The sequence below is a fragment of the Sorex fumeus genome, unplaced genomic scaffold (genome assembly GCF_029834395.1).
Source record: "Sorex fumeus unplaced genomic scaffold, SorFum_2.1 ptg000039l, whole genome shotgun sequence".
NCBI lineage: Eukaryota > Metazoa > Chordata > Mammalia > Eulipotyphla > Soricidae > Sorex > Sorex fumeus.
The window spans coordinates 11,114,676-11,140,752 of NW_026606096.1; the positions used below are offsets into that span (position 1 = coordinate 11,114,676).

The 26,077-nt window shown below is 41.0% G+C and overlaps 1 protein-coding gene across 2 annotated transcripts in view; it reads left to right on the top strand.

Annotated features, from left to right (window-relative positions):
• Positions 1-12,111: 12,111 nt before the first annotated feature.
• BNIP3L (BCL2 interacting protein 3 like) overlaps positions 12,112-26,077 on the top strand; it is a 31,365-nt gene continuing 17,399 nt past the window's right edge. The window contains exons 1-2 of one of the 2 annotated variants that reach the window (XM_056119127.1): positions 12,112-12,299; positions 20,731-20,914. In XM_056119127.1, the coding sequence (XP_055975102.1) occupies positions 12,200-12,299; positions 20,731-20,914 (284 nt within the window). In that variant the 5' untranslated portion in view covers positions 12,112-12,199. Of the gene's footprint in view, positions 12,300-19,399; positions 19,530-20,730; positions 20,915-26,077 lie in introns of those variants that run through there. The other variant, XM_056119128.1, reaches the window with a different exon arrangement.

Below are 26,077 nucleotides of genomic sequence, written 5' to 3' on the forward strand. Positions count from 1 at the left end.
TGCTGAAAGGGCTAGAATGCATACTTTGCATGTGAGAATCTAAAGTTTGATTCCCAGTACCATATGGTCTGGGGATAACTAATTCCTCCCTGGGCTGGAGAGAGTACAGCAGATAGGAAGCTTTTTTTGTATGTGGTCGTCCTGGGTTTGCTCCCTAGCACCCTATATGGTTCCCCAAGTCCTGCCAAGACTGATCCCTGAGCAGAGCCAGGAGTAAGCCCCAAGCACAGCTGGATATATGGTCCCCACCTCCCCCCAAAAATACCTTCCCTCCAAAAACTGGTCAAGAGCTTAACAGATACCTTACCAAAGCATACACAGATGGAAAATAAGCATAGGAAAAGATGTTTCATATTATATGTCTTCAGGAAGGTTAAAATCAAAACAATTGCAAATTGTCACAGATCTATTAGAATAATGGAAATATGGAGCACTGACATACGATATGCTGATCAACAGATTCTGATCGTTGGAGAGAATGCAAAATGGTGAGTTATTTTGGAGACATATTGGCAATTTTTTTTGCCTTATTTTATTTCTTTATTTCTATTTCTATTTTTTAAAAAATTAAGACACTATTATTTACAAAGTTGTTCATCATAGAGTTGTTTCAGGCATACAATATCCCAACACCAATTTCACAACCAATGTCTCCTTCCCTCCACTCATGTTCCCAGGTTCCCTGCCAACTCAAGCTTTTGTTATATCCCTTGGCAGTCATATAACAAATTTATTTCAGATTATTTGCTCCAACAGAACTTATAAGAAATGAAAAATGGAATTACATGCAAATAAATCAACAAAAATCAATTTTATAATGATTGATTGTTTTATGATTTTAAATTAAGTAAATAAAAATTCAAATCATTTTATACAATATAGTACAAGGCCTATGCTCATTTACATACACAGTTTTCAAGTCTGGCATCTAAAATATATCACATTAAATGTTATTTTGTATTTGGATCTAACTGCAGTAATCATCATATTTTCCCATCATAAATGAAACTTTTTTCCCCAACTACTTGGCAGGCACATAGAAAATTCATTTCATATTACCTGGTTCAAAAAAACTTAAAAGAATGGCAAACAGATTTATCATAAAAAATTCATTTCATATTACCTGGTTCAAAAAAACTTAAAAGAATGGCAAACAGATTTATCATAAAATAAATCAATAAAAGTCAATTTATGATGATTGCTGTATGTTTTTAATCTTTCTTAATCTAATAGAGGCAGCCATATGCACCGTTAGTGAGTGCCATACTCAATGCAACATGATGGAAAATTTCTCCTTCCTTTAAAGGATCTTTTATAATGCTTCTTGCAAAATTGGTTTTAAGGCTATGAATTCCCCAAGTTGTTACCTGTCCATGTAGTTCTGTATAGTTACTTCAAATCTAAATGATAATCTAGCTATAATCTAGGATAGAGTATTCTTGGTGAGGTGTTCATCTTGGTGAGTTTTTGTACTATATCCTTCGATATTCTTTTGGCTCATGGAGCCTCACTTGACTAGATCTGCCGTGCATCTTATGGGCTTGCATTTGTACGTAAATTCCTATTTTGGTCTTACTGCTTTCAATATTCTGTCTCTATGTTTGGATTTTCTCATTTTTGAGTAGAATGTATCTTGGAGTTTTCCTAATTATTGGGTCTATTTTCGGGCTGAAGCGATAGCACAGCAGGTAAGGCATTTGCCTTGCAAGCGGCCAACATGGCCAACCCGAGTTCGATTCCTCTGCCCCCCTCGGAGAGCATGGCAAGCAACCAAGAGTATCTTGCCCTCATGGCAAAGCCTGGCAAGCTACCTGTGATGTATTCAATATGCCAAACACAGCCAAACACAGTAACAATTGTCACAATAGAGACGTTACTGGGCCCACTCAAGCAAATCAATAAACAACGGGAGGACAGTGACAGTGACTGAGTCTGTTTTCATAGGAACCCTTTGGTCTCCTGGATCTCCGTGCCTGTAATCCTCAATCTGGGAGGTTCTTATCATGATTTCTTTACTATTATCTCTTCATATTTGCCTTCTTGTTCTGCAAGAACTCTGATAATTCTTATACTGTTCTTCTTGAACTCATCCCACAGTTCTCTGGCATGCTGTTTCTTTCCAGGCTGTTTTTTTTTTTTTTACCTTATGCTGTTTTGTAGAGGTTTCCTCCTTCTCATTTTGGAGCTCCTCAGTCTTTTCCTCAGCTTCTGTTATTCTTCTGTTCAGAGCCTCTACTGACTTTTTAATCCTACCTACCATGTTCTTCACTTCTGTCAATTCCAACTGTAGTAGTTTTTTTAATTTCAACTCTCATACTTTCCTATGCTTTGCTGACTACCCATTCTATCATTTCTTGAATCAAACTGAATATCCTCATCACAGTGTCACGAAACACACTGAGGATTTTCTGTCATTTATGTTTTTGGTGACACAGATTTTGCTCCTTGAACTTGGTGGGTTTCTATGTGTTTTCCTTGTTGGTTTTCTAGTTTTCTTGCTGTGGGGCTAGTCTTTGTACTCCCCCACCCTGGAAGATGCTGAGGAATCAAGCCAGAGCGTTGCTCTCCGACTTCTCTACCGTATGTCCTCACAGAATGGCAGGAAGAATAACTGTGAGTAGTGTATAATTGTTGAGTAGATGTGTCACGCAGTCGTTCACGTGGCTGCACACTTCAGGAGCTGTGGTGTGGGCCTTAATATGGTGCAGGCTGGGTTTGGAGGCTGCTGACCCATCTGGGAGGGAGGGGGTTCTGTCTTCCGTTTGAGCTATGACTCTTGTTAAAAATCAGCTGAGTAGGGCTGGAGTGATAGTACAGCAGGTAGGGTGGGTTCGATCCCCAGCATCCCATATACACCCCAGCACCACCAGGAGTAATTCCTGAGTGCAGAGCTAGGAGTAACCCCTGAGCATCGCTGGGTGTGACCCAAAGAGAAAAAAAAAAAGAATCAGCCGCGTGATACAGGCCAGAGATGAGTCTCACCTGGGATGGTAGAGCAGCAAACAGAAGATTGTACATGTCAATTTCTTACAAAACTAAACATATGCTTAACATCACAGCCCTTGGAATTTACTCAAAGTGTTTCATGTACAAACAAACTGGTACATAGACTTTAGTTGGGGGAGGGGTGGTTGAGCCATACATGGTGTGCTCAAGGGCTACACCTGGCTCTCTGCTTGGGATGACTTCTGGTGGGGCTCAGGGGCTTATGTGGTGCCAAGGATTGAACCAGGACCAGCTACATGCAGGGCAAATGCTTTAAGCCCATTGTGGGGTACACCTAAACAATTCAATATTATTCAGCACTAAAAAGAAATGAGCTATTTAGTCCTGAAAAGACACATAGGAAACTTAAATTAATATGCAGATTGCTAAGTAAAAGAATCTAATGTGAAAAGACTATATGATTCCAATTATATGTTTGGAAAATCAAGACCATGGAGAGAATAAAAAGATCGGTGATTTCCAAGGAGTAGGTGTTTGGAAGGGAGAATAAATAGAGCACAGATAATTAAGTGTTATAAATACTAGTCTCTCTATGGTAACACAGTGACAGATACGTGTCATTACACTGTTTGCCTAACCCTTAAAATGCATAGAGGGTACATTTGACATACTAAATATACTCTCTTACAATCAAGGTAATCTATTAAGTTTAAATGCTAATAATTCATAAAATATTTATTAAAAAGTATGTGAAACAAATTATTGTGGACAGGAATACTGATAATAGGAAGGATTATGCATGAAGGCAGGAGATTTCTTTTTTCGTGTGCAATGTTGCTGGAAGCCTAACCATTCCCTAAAAATTAAATATTTAATTTTCCTTACTTACATATCCTATAGTGCCAGGAATCGAACCTAAGTTTTATGCATGCAAGGTATGTGACTTACTAGTGAGGTATATTCCTAGCCCTAAAATTACTCTATTCTTAAAAACAACAAAAACTGAATACAGCCTAGAAACTTTGAAGGTACCACCACGCTTCACACACTATGCATAATGAGAGACCTACAGAAGACTTGAAGAAATAATGACCCCAAACTTCTCAAATTTTATTTTAAAAATGACACATTCAAGAAGCTCAATAAACCTCAAATGACAAATGCAAAGAAATTCACACTGTGACATATTATATTCAAACTGTCAAAGAGAGATAAGTTTAAGATAGCAAATTGAAGTGACCTTTCACATACAAGAAACCATTAATGAAACAAAATGTTGGGTTTTGGAGTCAGAAAGACAGCTCAAAGTGTGCACACTTTGCACATCACCAGCCTAATTTTGATCCCCAGCAACACACAGCCCCCCAAGTAGCATAAGGACTCACTCTGAACGACACACTGGCAGCCACCCTTTAGAACTACCAGGTATTGACACCCCTCCCAAGGTGAAAAATCAATTTAGAAATAACAGGCAAAAGGACTATAGCTGATATTTATAGAGTATTGAAGGAAAAAACTTTCAATCCCAAATTCTACAGAGCAAAAACTATGCTTCAAAAGAGCAATAGCACAGTGGGTAGGGTGTTTGCCTTGCACCCGGCCGACTCGGGTTCGATTCCCAGCATCCCATATGGTCCCCTGAGCACTGCCAGGAGTAATTCCTGAGTACATGAGCCAGGAATATTTTTAGTATATTACACATTATACTATCTGAAGAGAAACCAGAGTATCGTATAATATATTATATAGTATATTATAGTATAATTCCTGTGCATCGCCGGGTGTGACCCAAAAAGAAACAAAAACAAAAACAAAAATAGAGATGAGTGAGGTGGAATGATAATACAGGGTTAAGGCACTTTTCTTGTTTTCCTCCAACCTCAATTTGAATTCCTGGAACCACAGATGGTAACCCCAACCCCGAGTATTTTTAGGGGCCACTCTAGCACAGAGCCAGGAATAGCTCCTGAACACTGTGTGCCCCTGCCCAATCCCAACCCCACCCCGCGTACAGAGATGAGTGTGGGACCTCAGCTATTGCTGCAACTAAAGTGAGTGCAAGCACCATAATTGAAATGCAACCCCCTAGCAAGCATGTGTACAAGTCCCATAACTGTGCGCAGTTCTGGTTATTGCAAGAACAAAAAAATAGTGTTGGGAGGGGTTGACATAAATATTTTTTAAAACCATTTTTTAAAAAATGTAGCTGGAATAAAAACATTGGTAGATAAATAAATCTGAGAGGATTCTACAGTAAAAGATGTGTAGTATAAGAAATGCCTGAAGGGCTGGAGAGATAGCACAGCAGGTAAGGGCTTGCTGTGCATGTAGCTGACCTGGGTGTAGTCTCCAGCCCCAGCCCCACATGGGATCCCTCCAGCCCTGTGAGAAGTGATCCCTGAGCACAGAGCCAGTAAAAAACCCTGAGGACAGCTTAGTGTGGTGAAAACATCCTGCACCAGCTCCCTCCAGAAAAAGAAAAAAAATAAATGATAGACTTCTTTAAGATTAAATGAGTACCAGTAACTCAAATATTTGTATTAAAATACAAAAAAAAATTCTGCTAAAAGTAATATATAGGTAAATAAAAATCAGAGTTGATGTATTTTTGGTGCATAAGTATTCTTTCTATTTCCCGTATGATTTAAAACATCAATAAATAAAATAATAACTCTTAGGTTGGAAGCTAGAGAGACAGGGGTTAAGGCACTTGCTTTGAATTTGGCCAACCCCAGTTCGATCCCGAGCACCACATCTGGTCCCTGTGAACTGACAGAATGACTCCTGAGCACAGAGCCAAGAGTATACTCTGAACAGCAGCAGACGTGACCCCAATTGTATCTCCCCCCACAAAAAAAACCCCTCTAAGTCTAGGTCAGTGTGTATACAATGTGTAAATACATCATTGTAATCAGAATTATATAGAGGTGGGCTGAGCTCTATGAGGACATAGCTTTTATATGTTACTGAAGCCACAGTGACCTAAATTCCAACTAGGTTGTTATAAGCTGAGGATTTTATTTATTTTTGCCTTTTGGGAATGACTGCAACAACCGGTGATGCTCAGGGGCTATTCCTGCCTTTGTGTTTGGGGATCAGGCCTGAAAGTGCTGGGGGTGGGTAATGCTGGGGATCAAACCTGGGCCTCCTACATGCAGTTCATGTGCTCCAGTCTCTGAGTCATCTTTCTGGCCAAATACTAAATTTAGGACTTAAATTCAATCCCCATGGCAACCAAAGAAAATATTTGAAAAATATACAGAAATGGAAATGAGAACAGAATTAAAACTACAATATAAAAAATGAATGGAATTAAGAAAAATAGCATTGGAGAAATAGAGGGAGATAAACACATTATATACACAGAAGAAAAGAGCAAAATGGTAGAAGCAAGTCCTTTGTTATCTATAATTATTCAATGTATAAATTAATTATTTTGTTCAGTAAATGGGTGATGAGGCCAGAGAGAAAGGTAAGGCGCTTGCCTTGCACACAGAAGACCTGAGTTTGATCACTAGTACTGTACATGGTCCGCAAGCACCAACAGGAGTGCACCCTGAGTACAGAGACAGAACCAAGTGTGAGCACAGTTGGGTGTGTCCCCAAATCCTCTAAAAAAAATAGGTGGAGATTGGAAGAATGAATTTAAAAGACATTATTGATAACACACTATCTACAGTTAACTCCAGAGATAGAAATAGGCAGAGCATAAGTGTGAAAAACAGTCACTAGACTTAACAGACATATAGAGAATATCATACCCAATGATAGCAGAATACAGTCTTTTCTACTACACACAGGATACTCTTCAGTATAGGACAAACACAGTCCCAATAAAATTAGAAAAGATATGTCATAACAAAGTATCTTCTCTTGGGGCCTCAGAGATAGCACAGAAGTTAACAGCATCTTTGTTTCTGAAATTCATATGGAACAATTAGCCTCCACCCTAAATACCCATAGCAATTCTTGGGAAAAAAAGAAGATGAGAAGCATCACTTTCTCTGATTTCAAACTGTACTACAAAGCAGTAGTAATTAAAACAGTATGTTACTTAAAGACAGACACTTTGATCAACGGAATAGAGTTAAAATCCAGAGACAGACATTCAGGTATATGGTCAGTTCATCTTTGATAAAGGATCCAAAAAAAAAAAAAAGAAGAAAAATGAAGTGGAGCAAGGAATGCCTCTTCAACAGATAGTGTTGGGAAAATTGGTCAGCCACATTCAAAAAACAAAAACAAAAACCCAAACAAACAAAAACCCCCACTCAGACCTTTTTCTAACACGTTCACAAAAGTCAAATAAAAATGAATTAGAGACCTTGATTTAAGACTTGGATCAGTAGGTACATAGGCAGAATTCTCCATGTCACTGGACCGAGAGGTATCTTTAAGGCACTGACCAAGCAAGTGGAAGGAAAGACAAACAAATGGGACTACATTAAAGTAAGACGCTTCTGCATCTCAAGGGAAATAAAGGGGAAAAATAATACAAAGAAGCCCACAGACTGAGAGAAATGATTTGTCTACCACTCATCTGATAAAGAGTTAATATCCAAGATATACTGGTAGAACTTTACGGTCACGGTCCTCCCGTTGTTCATCGATTTGCTCGAGCGGGCCCCAGTAACATGTCCATCATGAGACGTGTTGTTACTGTGTTTGGCATATTGACTTTGTTGTTACTGTGTTTGGCATATTGAATATGTCACGGGGAGCTTGCCAGGCTCTGCCGTGCGGGCGAGATACTCTCGGTAGCTTGCCAGGCTCTCCGACAGGGGCGGAGGAATCGAACTAAAGTCGGCCATGTTGGCTGCTTGTAAGGCAAACGCCTTACCGCTGTGCTATCGCTTTACAGGGGAAAAAATCCAACCCTATCAAAAAATGAGAAGAGAGAAAAACAGAAACTTCCTCAAGGAAGAAATACAAATGGCCAAAAGGCATATGAAAAGATGCTCTATATCACAAGCACCAGGAAATACAAATCAAAATAACAATGAGATATTACCACAGAGATTGACACTCCTAGAAAAGAACAACAACAACCAGTTGGAAAACAATATGCTCCAAGCACCACCAGGAGTAATTTCTGAGTGCAGAGCCAGGAGCAACCCCTGAGCATCACTGGGTGTGAGCCAAAAAGTTAAAAAACAAACAAGCAAAAAAAAAAAATCCCAATATGGACATTCCTCAAAAGCTAGAAATTGAGATTCCTTTTGGCCCAACAATTTCACTCATTAAAATATACCATATAATCCCCAAAAACAATGAAGAAAATCAATCTGCACTCCTATGTTTGTTGCAGCATTATTTACAATGGCCAAACTCTGGAAACAGCCCAAGCGCCCAAGAACAGATGACTAGATAAAGAAGCATGGGACATGTACACAATGGAATACTATGCAACTGTTAGAAAAGATGAAGTCATGATGTTTGCTGATGCATGAATGGATCTGGAGAATATCATGTTGAGTAAAATGAGTCAGATGCAGAGAGACAAACACAGAATGATCTCATTCATCTGCAGGTATAAAGACACATTGTAGGAAAATAATGTTTAAGGACAATAGAAACGAAGAATAGGAGAACTATTCCCTTTTTAGGAAGCATGCCACAGTGGAAAGAAGGGGGCTTATTACAGGGAGTGCCAGTGACAGAGGTAAATGGTAACTCTGGAAGAGAACTGGGTGCTGAAAGGAGGTTAAACTGATAGGCACAAAATCCTTTCAGGAACAATACAGGCAAACCACAGTGCCTAAAATGAAAAACGAAAAAGGAAGAAGTGCCTGCCACAGAGGCACTTCTCTCTCTCTCTCTCTCTCTCTCTCTCTCTCTCTCTCTCTCTCTCTCTCTCTCTCTCTCTCTCTCTCTCTCTCTCCTTCCCTCCCTCCCTGTCTCCCTCACTCTCTCCCTCTCCCCGTCTCTTTCTCCCTCTCCCTCTCTCTCCCTCTCCCTCCCTCTCTCTCTCCCTCTCTCTCTCTTTCTCTTGGCTTGGGGGGAACACAAAGTAAAATTCTGGGGCTACTCCTGGTTCTGTACTCAGGGGTCACTTCCAAACTGCTTGGCAGATCATGCCAGGTCAGGGATCAAACTAGGGTTGGTTGTATGCCAGGAAGTATCAGGACTTTTCCTCAAGTCACATAAGATCATCTTTTTTGCTTCTCAAAATAGTTTTTCCACACTGTTTCTCCTAGCCAACATGATCAGAATATACAGAGAGGAGATTGGAAACTATGGGAATTTTGCTACCGTTTCAAATTATGTTATTATTCCCAATTTTTAACACCTTCCTTCCCCACCCCTGAATCTGTTTTCTTGGGAACATGACATCTGTGGAAGGTAAATTTACCTTGTCTAAGGGAAGGTACATGGAAAAGATAGTTTAGACCTGCATCTGCTCTTCCTGCATTTCTTTCATCCTGGTTAAGAGGAAATATCCTGGACAACCCATTGCCTAAGGAAGATAAGTAAGAGGGGAGCTGAGCTGAACCAGTTTTCAACTAGGCAAATATTTAAAATATTAACATTCCTTGTTTAGATCAATAAACTTGAGGGGTTTATTATGCAGTATAACAGTGACTATAGCTATGTGACAATATATTATCATATATAAACTTGGGGAGGGGGGTTGGAGTCTTCCAGCCAGTGCTCAGGAGACCCAGGGGCCACTTCAGTTTCACTGATGAGACCCAAGTGTATGGTTCAATGCTGAGGTCCAAGTATATGGTGCTGGTCTGGCTCTGTGGTGTTCAAGGGCTAGTGGAGTCACCCTGATGGCACTTGGGGGACCTCCAGGGCTACAGTCAGCCTGATCAGGAGGGTATGTGGCATGCTGACTGAACCCAGATTAGACGTACCATGTACCCTAACTGGTACTAAATCCCCAGTCCCTGTGTAATCTTTAATAATATTAACATGAATAACAAAAGTCGTCTCTATGTGGGGAAAAGTAAGAATTAGGGACGTTAGCTTGCCTCATTCCTACTTGTAAAGTAAGTAAAGTAAAGGCCCTCCCGTGTTCGTCGATTTGCTCGAGCAGGCCCAGTAACGTCTCCATTGGAGACTTTGTTGTTACTGTGTTTGGCATATCGAATACATCACGGGGAGCTTATCAGGCTCTGCCGTGCGGGTGAGGTACTCTCAGTAGCTTGCCGGGCTCTCCGAGAGGGGCGGAGGAATCGAACTCGGGTCAGCCATGTTGGCTGCGTGCAAGGCAAACGCCCTACCGCTGTGCTATCGCTCCAGTCCATTTCTACTTGATATATATATATATATATATTTAAGTATCATGGTAAGATTGTGTATGTGTTTGTGCATGTGTTGGTTTGGCAGGTTACACAAGACTATGCTTAGGGGCTTATTTCTCATGATGCTGGAGGGGACACATGGGGTGCTGGGAATACAACCAGGTTTGGCAACATGCAAGGCAAGTGCCCTATTGGACTGTACTAGCTCACTGGCCCAATTGTGGTAAGATTTGGCTTATTGATCCTTAAACTTTTTGGTAAGGACGTTTTCATAAGTAGGGTGAATAACTCGGTTGATCCATCACCTAGCATCAATAACTACTAACACACAGTCAATCTTGGAATAAGTAAAAAATTTAATTTAGACTAAAGACAAATTAAGAAATATTTTCTCTTTTTTTATCATTATCAAACTTAAAAGGAGTCAGATTTGGGGAAAATTTAGAAATAAGGGTGTAATTTCATATTAGTGTACAAAGGATAGTTTAAAAATTAAATATTGTTGGGGAAACTGACTATACAATTAGAGGTGAAGCTAAATAATTTATGCCATATCAAAATTTTCAGATAAGTTAATCACTTAATATAAAATTATACCTATAAGAGAATTGGGCTGAAGCAATAGCACAGTGGGTAGGACATTTGCCTTGCACGCGGCTGACCTGGGTTCGATTCCTCCACCCTTCCTGGAGAGGAGAGCCCAGCAAGCTTATCGAGAGTATTCCGCCTACATGGCAAAGCTTGGCAAGCTCACAGTGGCATGTTCGATATGCCAAAAACAGTTAACAACAAGTCTCACAATGGAGACGTTACTGGTGTCCTCTTGAGCAAATCGATGAACAACAGGAGGACAGCGCTACAGTGCTAAGAGAATTAGAAAAATGTTATAAAAATAGATTCATAATCTCCGTGTTGCTATTCCTAACCCACATAAATAACAATAGATTTAATGACGTGAAATGTTTGAAGTTCTACAGTTTCAAAAGTTAAAAGATGTATGATACACTCAGAAATACATGCCACACATAAATTGGAGGTATGAGGTAGGTAAAGTTCTCAGGAACAAAGTATTTCAGTACCACCCACAGAAGAAAAACGTGGCTGCCTATGTCTTTTCCACTTAGAATTAAATCAAGGGACAAAATAAAGGAATTATCTCTCTGGTGTCCTAAAATTTTCCAACTAAATTTTGCAATAATCAAATTAGTTAGGTTTTTGTTTTGGGGGACCACATTCGGTGGTGCTCAAGAGTTTACTCCTAGCTTTGCACTCAGGGATCTCCCCTGGCGAACCTCCTGGGACCATATGGAGCTCCAGGGACTAACCCGGTTCAAGGCAAGTGCCCTCCCCGCTCTACTATCTCCCCGGACCCGCGTGTTATGTTTTTAATTAAAAACGTTTAAAATACTTTAGCAGCTATCCAGTCTGGCCTTTCTATCATGAAGAACCACTCTGGTAAATCATCCCGTTTGCAAAGTTACGACTCCACCAGCATTAGTTTATTGGCGGTAGGCACTGGGGTTTTCGCTTCCTTTGTGTTACCATGGCACTTAGGACCCGAGTCCTTACAGATGTTTGAAAAGAAAAAAAAAACACTCAGGATTGGAAAAAATATTGTTGCTTGTGTAGGTGTGGGAGACATGGCGCAAACACAGCGGCTCCCAAACTTCCTCATTACACACTTCTCCCTAGCCCCTAGCCCAGTTCCAGCCGTCTAGCTCACTCCACCTGGCCACGTACAAACGCGATGCAAGAATTCATTCCAGGTGTGCGCGTCAGCGTGCCTCCCGCGGCTCCACGGCCCGGCCCGGCCCGGGAACGCCCTCGCCCCGCCCCCTCGCTGGTTGTGTTGTCATCACGTGGCCGGGGCGGGCCCTGACGTCAGGGTCAGGGGCGGGATTGCGCAGGCGCAGAAAAGGGGGCGGGGGACTCGGCTTGTTGTGTTGCTGCCCCAGAACCCCGAGCCCGTCTGTGCTGCGGCCGCAGTTTCTTGCCGCCCGACGATGTCGTCTCATTTAGTAGAGCAGCCGCCACCCCTACACAACAACAACAACAATTGCGAGGAAGGTGAACAGCCTTTGCCCCCGCCAGCCGGCCTCAACAGTGAGTGCTGGGCCGGCGGGCTCGGTGAAGGGGATGGGGGAGGAGGAGCTGCTCGGGCCGCCGCCGCCAGCCAGCTCCGCGCGGGAGGCGGGAGGAGAAGGCAGCTCATTGGCCAATGCCTGCGATGTGCGCGTGATTGGCAGCTCTCGTCACCTGTCAGGAGGAGATGCTCCTGCCTGCCTCTCGGCCGCTTTCCTCTCCTCCCCGGGCTCTCCGGTGGCTGGGGGCTCCTGGCCGCGTCTCGTGGGGGCAGGGCAGCTGGGTGGGAAGGGAAGGGGGCAGAGGTGCTCCCACCTGTGGTGGGCCCGGGTGCGGGGCCGGTTGGGCGTGGAGGGGCGGGCCTTGGGGCGCGGGGAGTGTGGGTGGGCGGAGCGGGGCGGCGGAGGGGACGTGGGCCGGGATGGGGACGTGCGGCGGGGACGCCTGGGGATGGACGCGGGCGGCGGTCCGAGGGGAGGGGGCGGCCGGGAGGTCCGGGTTGCTGCGGGGATTGATGGCCTGGCTCTGCTGACCCCACTTCTCCGGGTCAGCCTTCCCTTGCCCGGGCTTAGCAGCCTTGAGCCCGCTTCTTGTTGTTCCTTTGTTACCACTGGCGAGTCTGGAAAAATGAACTTGGTCATTTAGTGGTTACTTACTTGTATCTTGTATCTTTTTTTTTTTTTCCCCTCGAGTTATTATTGAGATTTTTTTTTTCTCGTCCGCGACAGGGTTTGTGTGCTCGGTAAACCTGTTTATGAGCAGCCTCTTGAATCATAGGGGATTGCACAAATCTCGGTGTCTGGGGCAATGCTTTCTCAGAAACGGGCTTGGAAACAAACCATTGAAAGTTCCTGGGCAGTGGGGAGTTAAGACCGTTTGCAGTTGCTTTTCCTAACGTGCTGGTGCTCCAGCGTCCCGGCCAGGATTATTCCCAGTGGTCTGTGGAGTTTAGAGCCGTCTTGAAAAGGTTCTTGCCTAATCTTGTCAGTTCAGTTAGCTTCATGTGAAAGAGGTAGTTGGGGCAGTTAGCATATGGCCTGATGAAATAGTTTTAAAATCTTTTTTTTTTTTTTTTGCGTGCTTAAAGGTCACTTCAAAGCGTTGCAAGATCTTTCATAAGCGGGGTGGTGTTCCAGATTTATTTTTTGAGAGGACGGTTCTTGTTGTCCAAAATGGAGGCAGAAGTTCAGTATTTTGAGACATCTTCAGAGCTTACTCTTGGGACTTTATCTCTGGCTGGATGAAATTCTTAGGGGTCGTCTTTTTAACAACTCTTAAGTCTCATGTTCTAGAACATAAGATGTGTTGTTTCCCTTAGTAAGCTGGGATTAGCTTTTATCTTTCCAGTTTTTCACCAGTAAACATTAAAAAATTTTGACCTTCTTACTCTCTGCTCTTAGAATGGACAGACTTTAGATAAGTGACTCCTGTTACTAGTAGTGAAGAAACAGTCACAAGTAAAGTGTATGTTTTAAATTCACCCAATTCAGTGCTCCTTACAGGAGACTTCAGTGACCTAGAATTCCCTAATTTTGTGTTTATTTTCTTGGTATGTTACTCTACCTTCAATACAGAATCTAGCCTCCCTTGTCTGTCTCTCTTCAGTATATTGTTTCTTAATTTTACTCTGTTTTCACGTGATAGAAGTTAGCTATGTTGTTCGTATGTGCACAGGAATTCACAGAAATCAAATTACACCCCGACTACCCGGCCCCATTTGTCCATATAGCCAAAAAAAAAAAAAAAAAGGGAGGGGGAGTTGAGCTCTCTGTCAGTGTTGGTCTTTGCATCACACAAGCTCAGAGTTATTTATGTCCTCAGCCAATCAGCTGCTGCTACGTTTCTGTTTGCTCTTACTGAAGTGAAGAACAGCCTGTGTGTGGTAGCACAGGGAAATCTGCTGGATAGAAGTATTTTATTTGGATAGGTCAGTTTCTAAAAGTTACAGAAAAGCTTTTCGAGAATGCCATGTTTGATCTCTCGTCTCTTACTCTTTACTCTTTAGCTCACTATACAATAGTGAACTACAAGCTTTATTTTATTCAAGTGTTTTGGTGGGGTGGGGCACTGGTCAAAACAACTTATTCAGGCATCTAATACTATCCAAATTGCTGATAATAAGTTGAATTTCTTTGTTGGGTAAAGTTGCACAACTGAAAAACAGGAGATGAACTCATTGTACAGATTATCTCTGGCTTGGGATTTTATCTTTAGTTCAGGGGTCAAAGCAGAGTTTTAATAGCAACTTCCTGAAATATGTGTAATAGTGAAGCTTTCTATGATTTTTTTTAAGCATTATAGGGAGACTGTTCACTTTTATCACAAATTAGTGGACAACTACGAGAACGATATTTGGAGAATATCCAAAATTTTGTAAGATATTTTCTAGTTTCAAATTATCTTGTTCTGGGACAAGAGAGATAGTACAGCAGGTAGGGCATTTGCCTTGCATGCAGCCCCCCTTGGTTTGCATATGATTATCCCTGGTATCCCATATGATTCCCTGAGCCTGCTAGGAGTAATTCCCAGAGCCAGGAGGAACCTCTGAACATGACCAAATGAGCCTCCACCCACAACTGTCTTGTTTTTAAGAAAAAAATTTTTAAAAATCAAGTGACTTAAGAATATTAGAATAGGAAGCTCATAAACTTCAGTAGATATTTTAAGGAAAATCAAAGTAATGTATAATTCTTGATAGTTTAATGTTGGAATTACAACCTTTTCTTCTTTTTACTAATATTTCTTCAGCCATTTTATGGCTTCTCAAGATTGGCAGAGGTTTTTAATTAAAATATGAAACTTAATTGCTTCATAAATACTAGTTTGATTACTTAAGCAACTGATGTATGAATTCCTACAAATGTGCAAAGACTGACTCCTCCTCCCTCCTCTCCCCTCCCTACAGTAGAAAGTCTGATTATTCTTGGTTTCTATGCCAGCAGCAGATACTTGAGATAAAAGAAGAGGTTTTTGAGGACAGTGAAGACATGATGAGATGTATCCGTCTTAGTTAGGATAAGAGTTAAACAGTGGACCTTGGGAAGTTTAGGTGGAGACATGAGAATTACTCTTCTCTTTTATCTCCCCAAGCCCTCTTCTGTTAATCCCCTCCTTGCAAGATGATTTCCAAACTCTAGGGAATAGCACCCAGGAGAGAATGCAGGGGTTAAGGTGTATTCCTGTATACTGCCGACCCCCAAATAGTACCACTGGACCAGGATAGAGAATCACAGAGAGTGCCCTCCAGGCCGCTTAAGCACTGTGTGGATGCCCCCAACCTCCAATCAATTTTTAAATGGTGGGCTAAAAAAAACCCCTATAATTTATATAGTTTACATTTATGAATATAATCAGGATGATCAGACCAGCCTTTGAGACATACTTATATTGGATCATGGTAGAATCCTGTTTCTCCGAAACCCTTAGCAATTCTCAAAGAATATTAATATTGTTTGAGAATATATCTCATGTATTGTTTATATATATTGTTCATATATGTCATATAATCATATGTTCACAGTCTGGCATAAGAGGGCAGTTTATAACTTTAGTCTTTTTGTTTTGGGACCATACCTGGCTGTGCTCAGGACTTACTCCTGCTCCTTTGAGCTCAGGGATCATTCCTGGAGATGCACAGGGGATCTTATATCGTGCTGAGGATTAAACCCAGGTCAGCTGCATGCCCTACTTGGCAAGGCAAGTATCTTGACCTCTGTATTATTTCTCTGGACCACTTAAGTGATCTAAATATACTGCCACCAATTCTTAATTTTGAAAGTTGATTATTAGTAGAATTCACTTAAGATTTATTTCTACTTAGTTTTTGCTTGGACAGTACAGCCCTCACGTCTTGCCTTACTTTCTAGAGCTATGAGGATTGGTAGACTTAGAACATCAAGAGATTTAGGGTAGTGTATAGTGTATTACTGAGTTAAAGGAAATCTACTTTTTAATATTGCCCAATCCCTTCCCCTCCCTATGTTTATTGAGTCCTATTATAAAAACAAAGCATTTAAAACAATAATTTTGATAATGGTTAACCATTGCCATTTGGATAGTGGCTTAAAGTATGTTATATTCTTTTTTTAAAAAAAATATGGGGGGGGGGGGCACATGCACTGTTGCTAAGATGTTACTCTTGACTTAGTGTTCCAAAGTCACTCCTGGTGGTGCTCAGGGGACATGTGGAGCCAGACATAAGACCCAGTTTCCTGTTTGCAAAGCAGATGCTCAGGCCTTTGAGCTATCTGTCTGTCCCTCTAAGGTTTTGTTTTTTTTTTCTGGGGGAGATGTGGGGGGCTTGGTGTTGGGGGGTAGGTTGGGCCACAGCCAGCAGTGCTCAAAGCTTAATTCAGGCTGTGTGCTCAGGGGACTATGTGTGGTGCCAGGGATTGAACATGGGTTGGCTGCGTGCTCGGCAAGCATGTTTTCTGCCCTACTGCCGCTCTGGTCCCTTAGGTTATATATTTATGATGGGAAGTAATGCAGTTCAAAGGAATGAAGTTAGGCAATCTATATTGACACTGAATGTCCTATACAAGTGAGGCTAGAAATGCTATTTATAAAGATATATGTATAGTATAGTTCTATAAAATAGCAAAATTTATATTTCATTGGGAAAATCTGATAATTTACACAGGAAACTCTGGTTGGGGGTAGGGATGGGGGAAGCCACGGGTACTGGGTACTGGGGTTCTGACCCAGGGCTCTGTGGCTGAACTACATTCATCCTACATAGGAGTGTAAAGTATTTTCCTTTGGGATAGTAATGGGAAGTTGGGAGAGGGGTATTTTTATATCACATACATGTGCGACTATGTTCACATTTTCAAGAAACTCTTTGGTTATTTGATTTTTGGAGGGGCTACACCCAAACACGTATTTGAGGCTTAGTCCTGACTGCTCTCAGGGATCACTCATGGTGTAGCCCTAGAGACCCTGCTTGGTGTTGGGGATCGAACCCAGGTTGGGCATGAGCACGGCAAGAGCCTTACCAGCAGAACTATTTCTCGGGTCCCAAAAACTCTTTTTTGCAATAAGAAATTGTTTTAATTTTTGCAGGGGGTGGAGGGGACGGAAGTTACCCTTCCCCCTCTCCCACCCCTCCTCCCATGCTCATAAAGGTAAAGGTAAAAGGTAAAGGCCCTCCCGTTGATCGTCGATTTGCTCGAGCAGGCCCAGCAACGTCTCCATTGGAGACTTTGTTGTTACTGTGTCTGGCATATCGAATACTCGAATACTCTCGGTAGCTTGCCGGGCTCTCCGAGAGGGGCGGAGGAATCGAACTCAGGTCGGCCATGTTGGCCGCATGTAAGGCGAACGCCCTACCCGCTGTGCTATCGCTCCAGCCCTGTCCCATGCTCATGCAAGTGCTCAAATACTGCTCATATAGTGCTCATGTAAGATGGGCAGCTGTATGCAAGTACCTCACTGCTATACTCTCCTGGCTTAAATGTTTGGTAAAAGATAAACAGTATGAATATAATGACTAATTGACAGCTGTTGCATGTGTGAAGCCCTTCTTCCCTTCGTTTCGTTCTTCTAATCAGCCCGTGAAGTGTAGACAGTTCTGTCCCTGTTTCACAGAAGAGAAAACTGAGAGGTTCAGTCTCTCCCTTGGGTCAGCAACAGCTGTGACAGTGCAGCAGGCTGCCTGCCGTTCTAGAAATCACTTTGCTCAGGTTTTATATCAAATGTGGCTCCGATTGCATCTTTTTAATGCAGCAACTAGAATGTAGGTACTGCTACAGAAGTCCTTGAAAAGAAAATAAAGCCCAGAACGCTCGATATTATTAAACAGTCTTTAATTTTTTTTTTTTACCTTTGATTAGCAGCTCGAAGTGAACTTTAATTGTATTTTAAGGAAGACTGGCTTCCCGAGAGACCCATCTGGAATTCCGGTTCCTTAGTTCTGCTTCTGCCACCAAAGTTTCAGTCTTCGTTTTGTTTTTTGTTTATTTTATACATCGGGCAAGTACAAGAACTGGTTCTGTTGGTTTTAAAATAAATTTGAAAATCCTAGAGCCAAAGCAGAAAAAAAAAAAACCCAGTTTATCCGTCTTTTTCTCTTTTTCTGTCCAGTTAAAAAATTTTACAGAGCTCTAAATTTAGGGATGCTTTGGCATCTTCCTTAAACACGCCAGAGATACTCCCAAATATTTAAATTACCTTCTATCTTAGATCTATCTTACCTTTGTTAGTGGAGTATATTAATCCATTTTATTTATTTTTATTTATTTATTTATTTATTTTGCTTTTTTGGGTCACACCCGGCGATGCACAGGGGTTACTTCTGGCTCTGCACTCAGGAGTTACTCCTGGCGGTGCTCAGGGGACCATATGGAATGCTGGGAATCGAACCCAGGTTAGCCACATACAAGGCAAACGCCCTACCTGCTATGCTATCTCTCCAGCCCCTATTAATCCATTTTAAAGACTGTTTCTTTCCATTTTGTGTGTGTGTATGGAATGCAACTACGGAAGTGTCATAAAATTGTTGTTTTGAAGGACAGTCCCAAAGAATTAGTAGGAACTATAACTCTACTGGGACAGTTTTAGAAGGGAGGAAGGAAAGAGTAGCTTGCTTTTATTTATTTTTTTAAAATCGTTATAAATATAAGCTCCTTTACCTAGTATATTACTAACGATCTCCTGTTTATTAGACACTGTAACTCTTACTACCTATAGTCTTCACATCAGCCCTGGGAGGTAGGCACTTCACTATTGGCACTGCTTTATCAATAAGGGACTTGATGCTTAGAAAGATAGTAAGTGGGGGAAATCCCTGTTGTGTGGGAAAACAAAAAACAAACACTGTTTAACCAGAGAACTTACAATGCTTCTGCTTTGTGATTTCAGCCAATCACCTGCCTGGTCACATTTCCAAAACAAAAGTTAATGTCAGGAATGGAAATTATGGAGGGGGGGGGGAAACCCAGTATTTTTGGTGTAAAGTTCATTTATTGGTTACTGTTAACAATTCTTATTAAAATTCTTCTTAAAATTAAAGCACCTCAGTGTTCTCAGCAAACTCCTTCAGCCAATGAGTATTTTCAAGGTCTACCCAAACTCCCCGGGCCAGTCCGGCCCCTTTCCTTTGGCTCCACCCCCCTGTGAGTATTTGCCTGAGAAATCTTCAGTCTGGCCTGTAGAAGATGTGCAGTTGTCTCTGCACCAGACAAGCAAGGCTTAATGAAAACTCTCAAAAATAGGAACTTGTGGGAGAGAAGATAGAAAAGACCAGTTTACAAGGTATGTCTAGTGTATAAAAAAAAAAGGAGAAAGAATAGAAGGTATGAGGAAAGGTGGAATTTAATTTTTACCTTTAAAGCTAGGGTAGAGCTAAGGCAGTTTTTCAGAACTTTTAGCATGATCATCACGTTTCAGTTTTGTTTTTGGGCCACACTCAACAGTGTTCAGGGTTTATTCCTGGCTCTGTGCTCAGGGATCAATACTGGCAGTGCTTTGGGTACCATATCAGTGCCAGGGATCGAACCCGGGTCATTCAGGTGCACGGCAGTACTTTACCCACTGTACTATCCTTGTAGGCCCTAAGTTTACAGTTTTTAACATTATCACCTGATTTTCTCTAAGAACCGTGTTAACGAATGCTCTACTCCAGATTTGTACTTTTTTTTTTTTTAAACCAAATGGTGCCAGGGATTAAATGTAGGGACTGAAACAAGGCAAGTGCTCTACTACTGAGCTTCATCCCTGGCCCAAATTCAGGCTTTTATATTCTGATTTAAATGATTTGCTTAATTTTGGGGCTACACTCAGTGGTACTCAGGGCTTACTCCTGGCTCTGCATTCAGCTCAAGGATCACTCCTGGAGGGACAGGGGGAACATATGAGGTGCTGGGGATCAAACCTGGTTCTCCACATGCTAGACAAGCAACCGACCCTCTGTACTATCTCTTAAATTACCTTGTTAGGAGCTCTTCAATTGATTAATAAGGAAATAGTTCATTTATTAGATAATCTTTATAAAATTTCCATGTTTATTTGTGGGGAGGATACCCTGGCTCTATGCTCAGGAATCAATACTGGCAGTATTGGGAAAATAAATTTACTATAATATTTATAATTAAAATATTAAAGTAAATAGCCTCCCTACAGGTATTTTTTGAAAAGCGACCGCAGAGTTCTCAGTACAGTTCTTTTGTGTGTGCATAAGCTAATCTTTAACCAGAAAAATTATTGACTGAGGATACAATTTCGAAGACACGCTTATTTTAGAGTTTTAACTTCTCAATCGGAATCCCATGTAATCGATTTAGAGTGCTATAGATTTTGAGCCTTTCACTGCTTGTTTATTTTCTCCAGCAGACTTTTGCATTCGGTCTGAGACATGTTAGAACTCTTATCTGAGTTCCCCGTATTCACATCTGTGTGCACATGACAGATTTCAGTTCTGCTGTGGTTGACTTCAGTTATCTGACTTGCCCAACAGGTTCCTGGGTGGAGCTCCCCATGAACAGCAGCAATGGAAATGATAATGGCAATGGGAAAAATGGGGGACTAGAACATGTACCTTCCTCATCCTCAATCCACAATGGGGATATGGAGAAGATTCTTTTGGATGCGCAACATGAATCAGGACAGAGCAGTTCCAGAGGCAGTTCTCACTGTGACAGGTAAGTGGGTTTCTTCTTTCGGGAGGATTCAGGAAACAAGGGTTAAAGGTAAATTTCCATTGGACAAAAAGGTAAATTTCCATTGGACAAAAATTTACTTTTGATTTAACAAAATGTGACTCTTACTTTACTGCAGCATTTTACATCAGACAGCTAATTGACAAGTACTCAAGTACTGACCATTCTTGGCCAGATTGGATCAGTTGCCTATTCATATTCTATCATTTTTAGGTCCTTATTGGTTAAGAAGTCAGTGGCATAAATCTTTACATGTAGAATTAATCCTCACTTTTTTCTTTGTGTTTCAAATATCATGTTTTGCCTTGAAGATGTGTATGTATATGTATTAGTTACCTTCAGTTTATTTTCATATGTTTTTCCTTAATTCAAGACCATGAAACTCCAAAAGACGTGGGTATGTTTTATCTCCTTTGTGCCCCTTGCAACAATGGTTTGGGCACATAGTAAAGACTTAATACATGTTTTCATCAAAGAAATGAAGGTTAATTCAAGTTATAGCAGTATTTTTGCAGTGGAAGCACCAGCCAGGTCTGCAAAGAGTTAAAGATTTTTAGACAAGTAAAACCTCACTTTTTTTTCACCTGAATTTGATTTGGGAAAATTAATCCATAGAATAGGGGCTTCTTAGATCAAAAGAACACTGAGATATGTATTAGTAAAATCAAGTTTTTCTCTCTTTTTTTTTCCTCAGAGGAATCCCAGTTTTATGACACAGTGATATACCTAACAGTTCTTAGACCAGCTATAGCAGTCCTGTTAGTTTTATGAAGTATTGGATGATTTTCTGGTTAACTAAGAGTTAACCAAATACTCATTTTGTGGAAAATAAAAATAAATGGAGATTAAGGAAACATTAAAAATATATAAACAGTGATTGTGGGTAGGGTTGAAATCTTTGGATATTTTTCTTCTGACTATTTTTGTATTAAAAAAATTGTGAGGGGCCGAAGCAATAGTACAATGGGTAGGGTGTTTGCCTTGCACGTGGCTAACCCAGGTTCGATCTCTGGCATCACCAGGAGTAATTCCTGAGTGCAGAGCCAGGAATAACCCCTGAGCATCACACCTTTTTGGGTGTGACCCAAAAAGGAAAAAAAAATTTTTCGAAAAAAAATTGTGTATGTAGCATATATTTTTGCTTTCACAGAATATGTAAAAGGTGACATAAGGGTTGAATCATGTTAGAAGTTCCTGCATGCCTCTGCTCCTCTGTGTTACCAAGACCCTGGGGGACCGGTTGGCTGGCTCTGTGGCAAGTTACACACCTCCACATTGCTGTCTCATCTCTGACTTGTTTCTGCCTCCTGGAGCCTGGGATGGCTCTTATCATGAGCAGAAGCAGAACAGATGGTTCTTTTCCCAGCTGCTTGCTCTTGAGTCCAGTATTAGAATGTCTTTCAGAGTGAAGACAAATATTGCAGTTATAATAGGGGACTCATTGATGGAGCTGAAGTTTCTGCTGCTTTATCCACCCATTGATGACTTCTTATGTATTCAAGTACATGACCTTGATCATGTACTCCTGGTGTGACTCCTGGTTCCTGTCCATCTTAAAGTTCAGCAGCATCCTACCAGGATTTCTTTTTATTTCTTTTTTCTTTTTTCAATTGAGTTACCGTGATTCAAAAAGCTATTCAAAGTTGAGTTTCAGGCACACGATTTTCCAATACCAATCTCCAAACCAGCGTCAACTTACCTGCACTAACATCTCCGGTTGCCAGTCAGCCCTCCAGCCTGCCTCCTTGACAATGCATTTTTAAGTTTGGTTGTTGTAGTTGGGATCACCTGGCTTTGGTTTTGTTGGTTCTGTGGTTCAGATATATAAATATACCTCATTTCTACACCACCAACATGGAAAGGCCCAGCCACCTGCCCCTGTTACTTCCCGTCTGCCTCATATTTCCCTTTCTACCCACCGTGGTTTCTTTCCTTCCTTCCCCATCCTTCTCAGTTCAATTTCCTAGGGGCTAGAGTAAACCTAGATATCCTCCCCACCTTACAGTCTCTTATCCTGTTATTTTTTACTCATAGATAAGTGAGAACACACAATATTTATTTTCTGTTGCTGACTTACTTAACCCGATATCCTCCAGTTCCATCATTTTGCAGTGAATTGTATGATTTCATCTTTCCTTGCAGTTGCATAGTATTCCATTGTGTATATATCTCAACTCCACTACCCACTCATCTTTTGTTGGACCCTCTAGGTTGATTCCATATCCTCGCTGTTTTGCTCAGTGCTGCAATAAATAATGAGGTGCATATGTCTCTTTGGATTAATGTTTTTGTGTCCTAGAGTTAGATACCAAGAAGTGGAATTGCTGGATTATATTGTAACTCTATTGTCACTTTTCTGAGAAATCCCCATACTGTTTTCACAGGAGTTGATTCAGACAGTTTTTTTTTTTCCCTTTATTTTATTTTATTTTTTTTTACAGTTGTAGATTTACAATTTTTTGTGCTTTGGTTTCAATTATACAATGATCAGATACCCATCCCTCCACCAATGCCCATTTTCCACCACCATGGATAATATCCCTCCCACCCCCATCCCCCCATCCCCCCTGTCTCTGTGGCAGGGCAATCCCTTGTGTTCTCTCTCTCCTTTTGGGTGTTGTGGTCTGCAAAAGTGGCATTGAGTGGGTGGCAAACATGTTCAGTCCATAGTCTACTTTCGACATGCATCTCCCCTCCTGGGAGGATCCTCCAAACATCCTTTATTTGGTGCTCCCTTCTCTATCTGAACTGCCCTTTCCTCTAGGATACCCGGCTGGCCTCTAAGTTATGGAGTAATCCTCCTGGTGCTGATCTCAGCTATTCTTGGGTATTAATCTCATACTTTGTTACTTTATATCCCCCAGATGAATGCAATCTTTCTATGTCTATCCCTCTCTTTCGATTCAGACAGTTTTTTTAAAAATTTTTATTAGTGAGACACCATGAGGTACAGTTTGTAGACTTACAAATTTTGTGCTTGGGTTTCAATTATACAATGATCAAATACCCATCCCTCCACCAGTGCCCATTTCCCACTACTGCGGATCCCAGTATCCCTCCCATCCCCCACTCCCCCATCCCACCCTGTCTCCGTGACAGGGTATTCCCCTCTGTTCTCTCTCTCCTTTTGGGTGTTGTGGTTTGCAAAAGAGGCATTGAGTGGCAATCATGTTTGGTCTATAGTCTACTTTCAGCATGCTTCTCGCATCCTGTGAGGATCCTCCCAACACCCTTTATTTGGTGCTCCCTTCTCTAGCTGAGCTGCCTTTTCCCCTAGCATGTGTGGCTGGCCTCCAAGCCATGGAGCAAAATTCCTGGTACTAATCTCGGCCATTCTTGGGTATTAGTCTCCTATTTTGTTACTTTATGTTCCCCAGAAGAATGCAATCTATGTCAGACAATATTATTACGAGCAGTGGATGAGAGTTCCTTTTTCTCCACATCCCTGCCAGATTGTTCCCCATTTCTTTGATATGTGCCATTTCTCATAGTCATTTTATTTCGAATTTTCCTGAAAATAAGTGAGGATGCACAGTTTTTCATGTATCTATTGACTGTCTGCTTCAGAGAAGTTCATTTTTTGAGAATATTTTTGTTTTTTTTTGTTAGTATTTTTGTTCTTTTTGTTGTTGATTTTTAATTCTACTGGGATTTCTGACTAAAAATGTAAAAATGTGTTCGTAATTCATGTCAGTTGAATTGCAAAGCATTTTTATATTTGAAATTGTTTAGAGGTTTTTAAAGTTTATAGGATTGTTGGATATTAATTCCAAATTAATCAAGGTATATTTTCTATTTAAAAATCATTCCACAGACACTTCTTTGGGGTCACTATCATGCTTGTTAGAAATAGCCTCTATGTATTTTATCCTATTGTAGGAATTTTTAGGTTACAAATTAGAATCACAGGAATCAGGAGGGAGCTTTTAAAGATTCTAGGGTGCAGATCTCATGGCCAGACCCTATACCTAAGGATTCTCATTCTGTTTTCAGGCTGGGTAGAGATATGCAGATAATCTGAAAGTTGCCTAACTGGTCATAATTTGTGCCATTGGTGAATTGAAGCGCCAGAGCACGCCAAGTTTTCCAGAGTAGGGAGCAGCTCACCAGTGAAATGTTTGACCTTTGTCTAAGTGAGAACGTTGTCAGTGGTAAACAGGAGTCCTGAAGTCGTGCGGTACTCCATAGCAGTTTTTCCTTCATCTCTCTCCCTGACCCCGTGGCCACCTTCTGACCTTGTTTTCTTCTGGTGACCACCCTACTTGTTGGCCTCCTGGTCCTGTGCCCTGATCCCCTCATTTAGGAGATTTTCTTTTCTTTGTTTCTTTTCTTTTTTTTTTTTTTCTGAAACATTTTATTAGGAATTGCAAAAATAGTGATTTTTCTAATTTAGGAAGTTTCTTCTATATTTGTTAGTTGGTAGTTGTCTGTGTAAAATAATGTTTTCTTCTGAAGTGAGACTTAATTGTATTTTTCCCTGAAAAGCAGGATAAATTTACACTTAAAAATTGTAACAATTTCGAATACAGTAAAAGGCATAAACATCAAGTGTAATCTCAATGGACAATTGAACCAGTATTAACAATTTTATGTCTTCATTCCACTCTTTTTAAAAACCTGTATAGATAGATATTATGAAATCTTATTCATAGATTTTATATCTTCCCTCTGTCAATATTATATTATCATTTATTATTAAGTATTGTAACATTTGTGCTGGCTATATAATAATAATATAATAATAGTAGTAATTCATGTGTCATACAATATTTTCCAATTCACTTTTTTAATATTTAATTTTTTATTTTTAAATGAATCACTGTGAGGTACAGTTACAGACTTACAAACTTTCGTGCTTATGTTTCAGTCACACAGTGGTCGAGTACCCATCCCTCCACCAGTGTCCATTCTCATTTAGGAGATTTTCACCTGTAGTGGGGCCCCAGTTTGAGAAATACTGCTCTGTTTTTGATGCAGATAATAAGGAATACACTTGGTTCAGTTGCCTCTCCTGGCTCTGCTTAGTCATGAGCTGTACCTGAAGGATTTGAACTAGTATCATGGCTGGGCCACAGCCATACTAGGCCAGTGCCTTACCGTTTGGACTATCTCTCCTGCCCACAGAATTCTTTGCCTTACCTATAT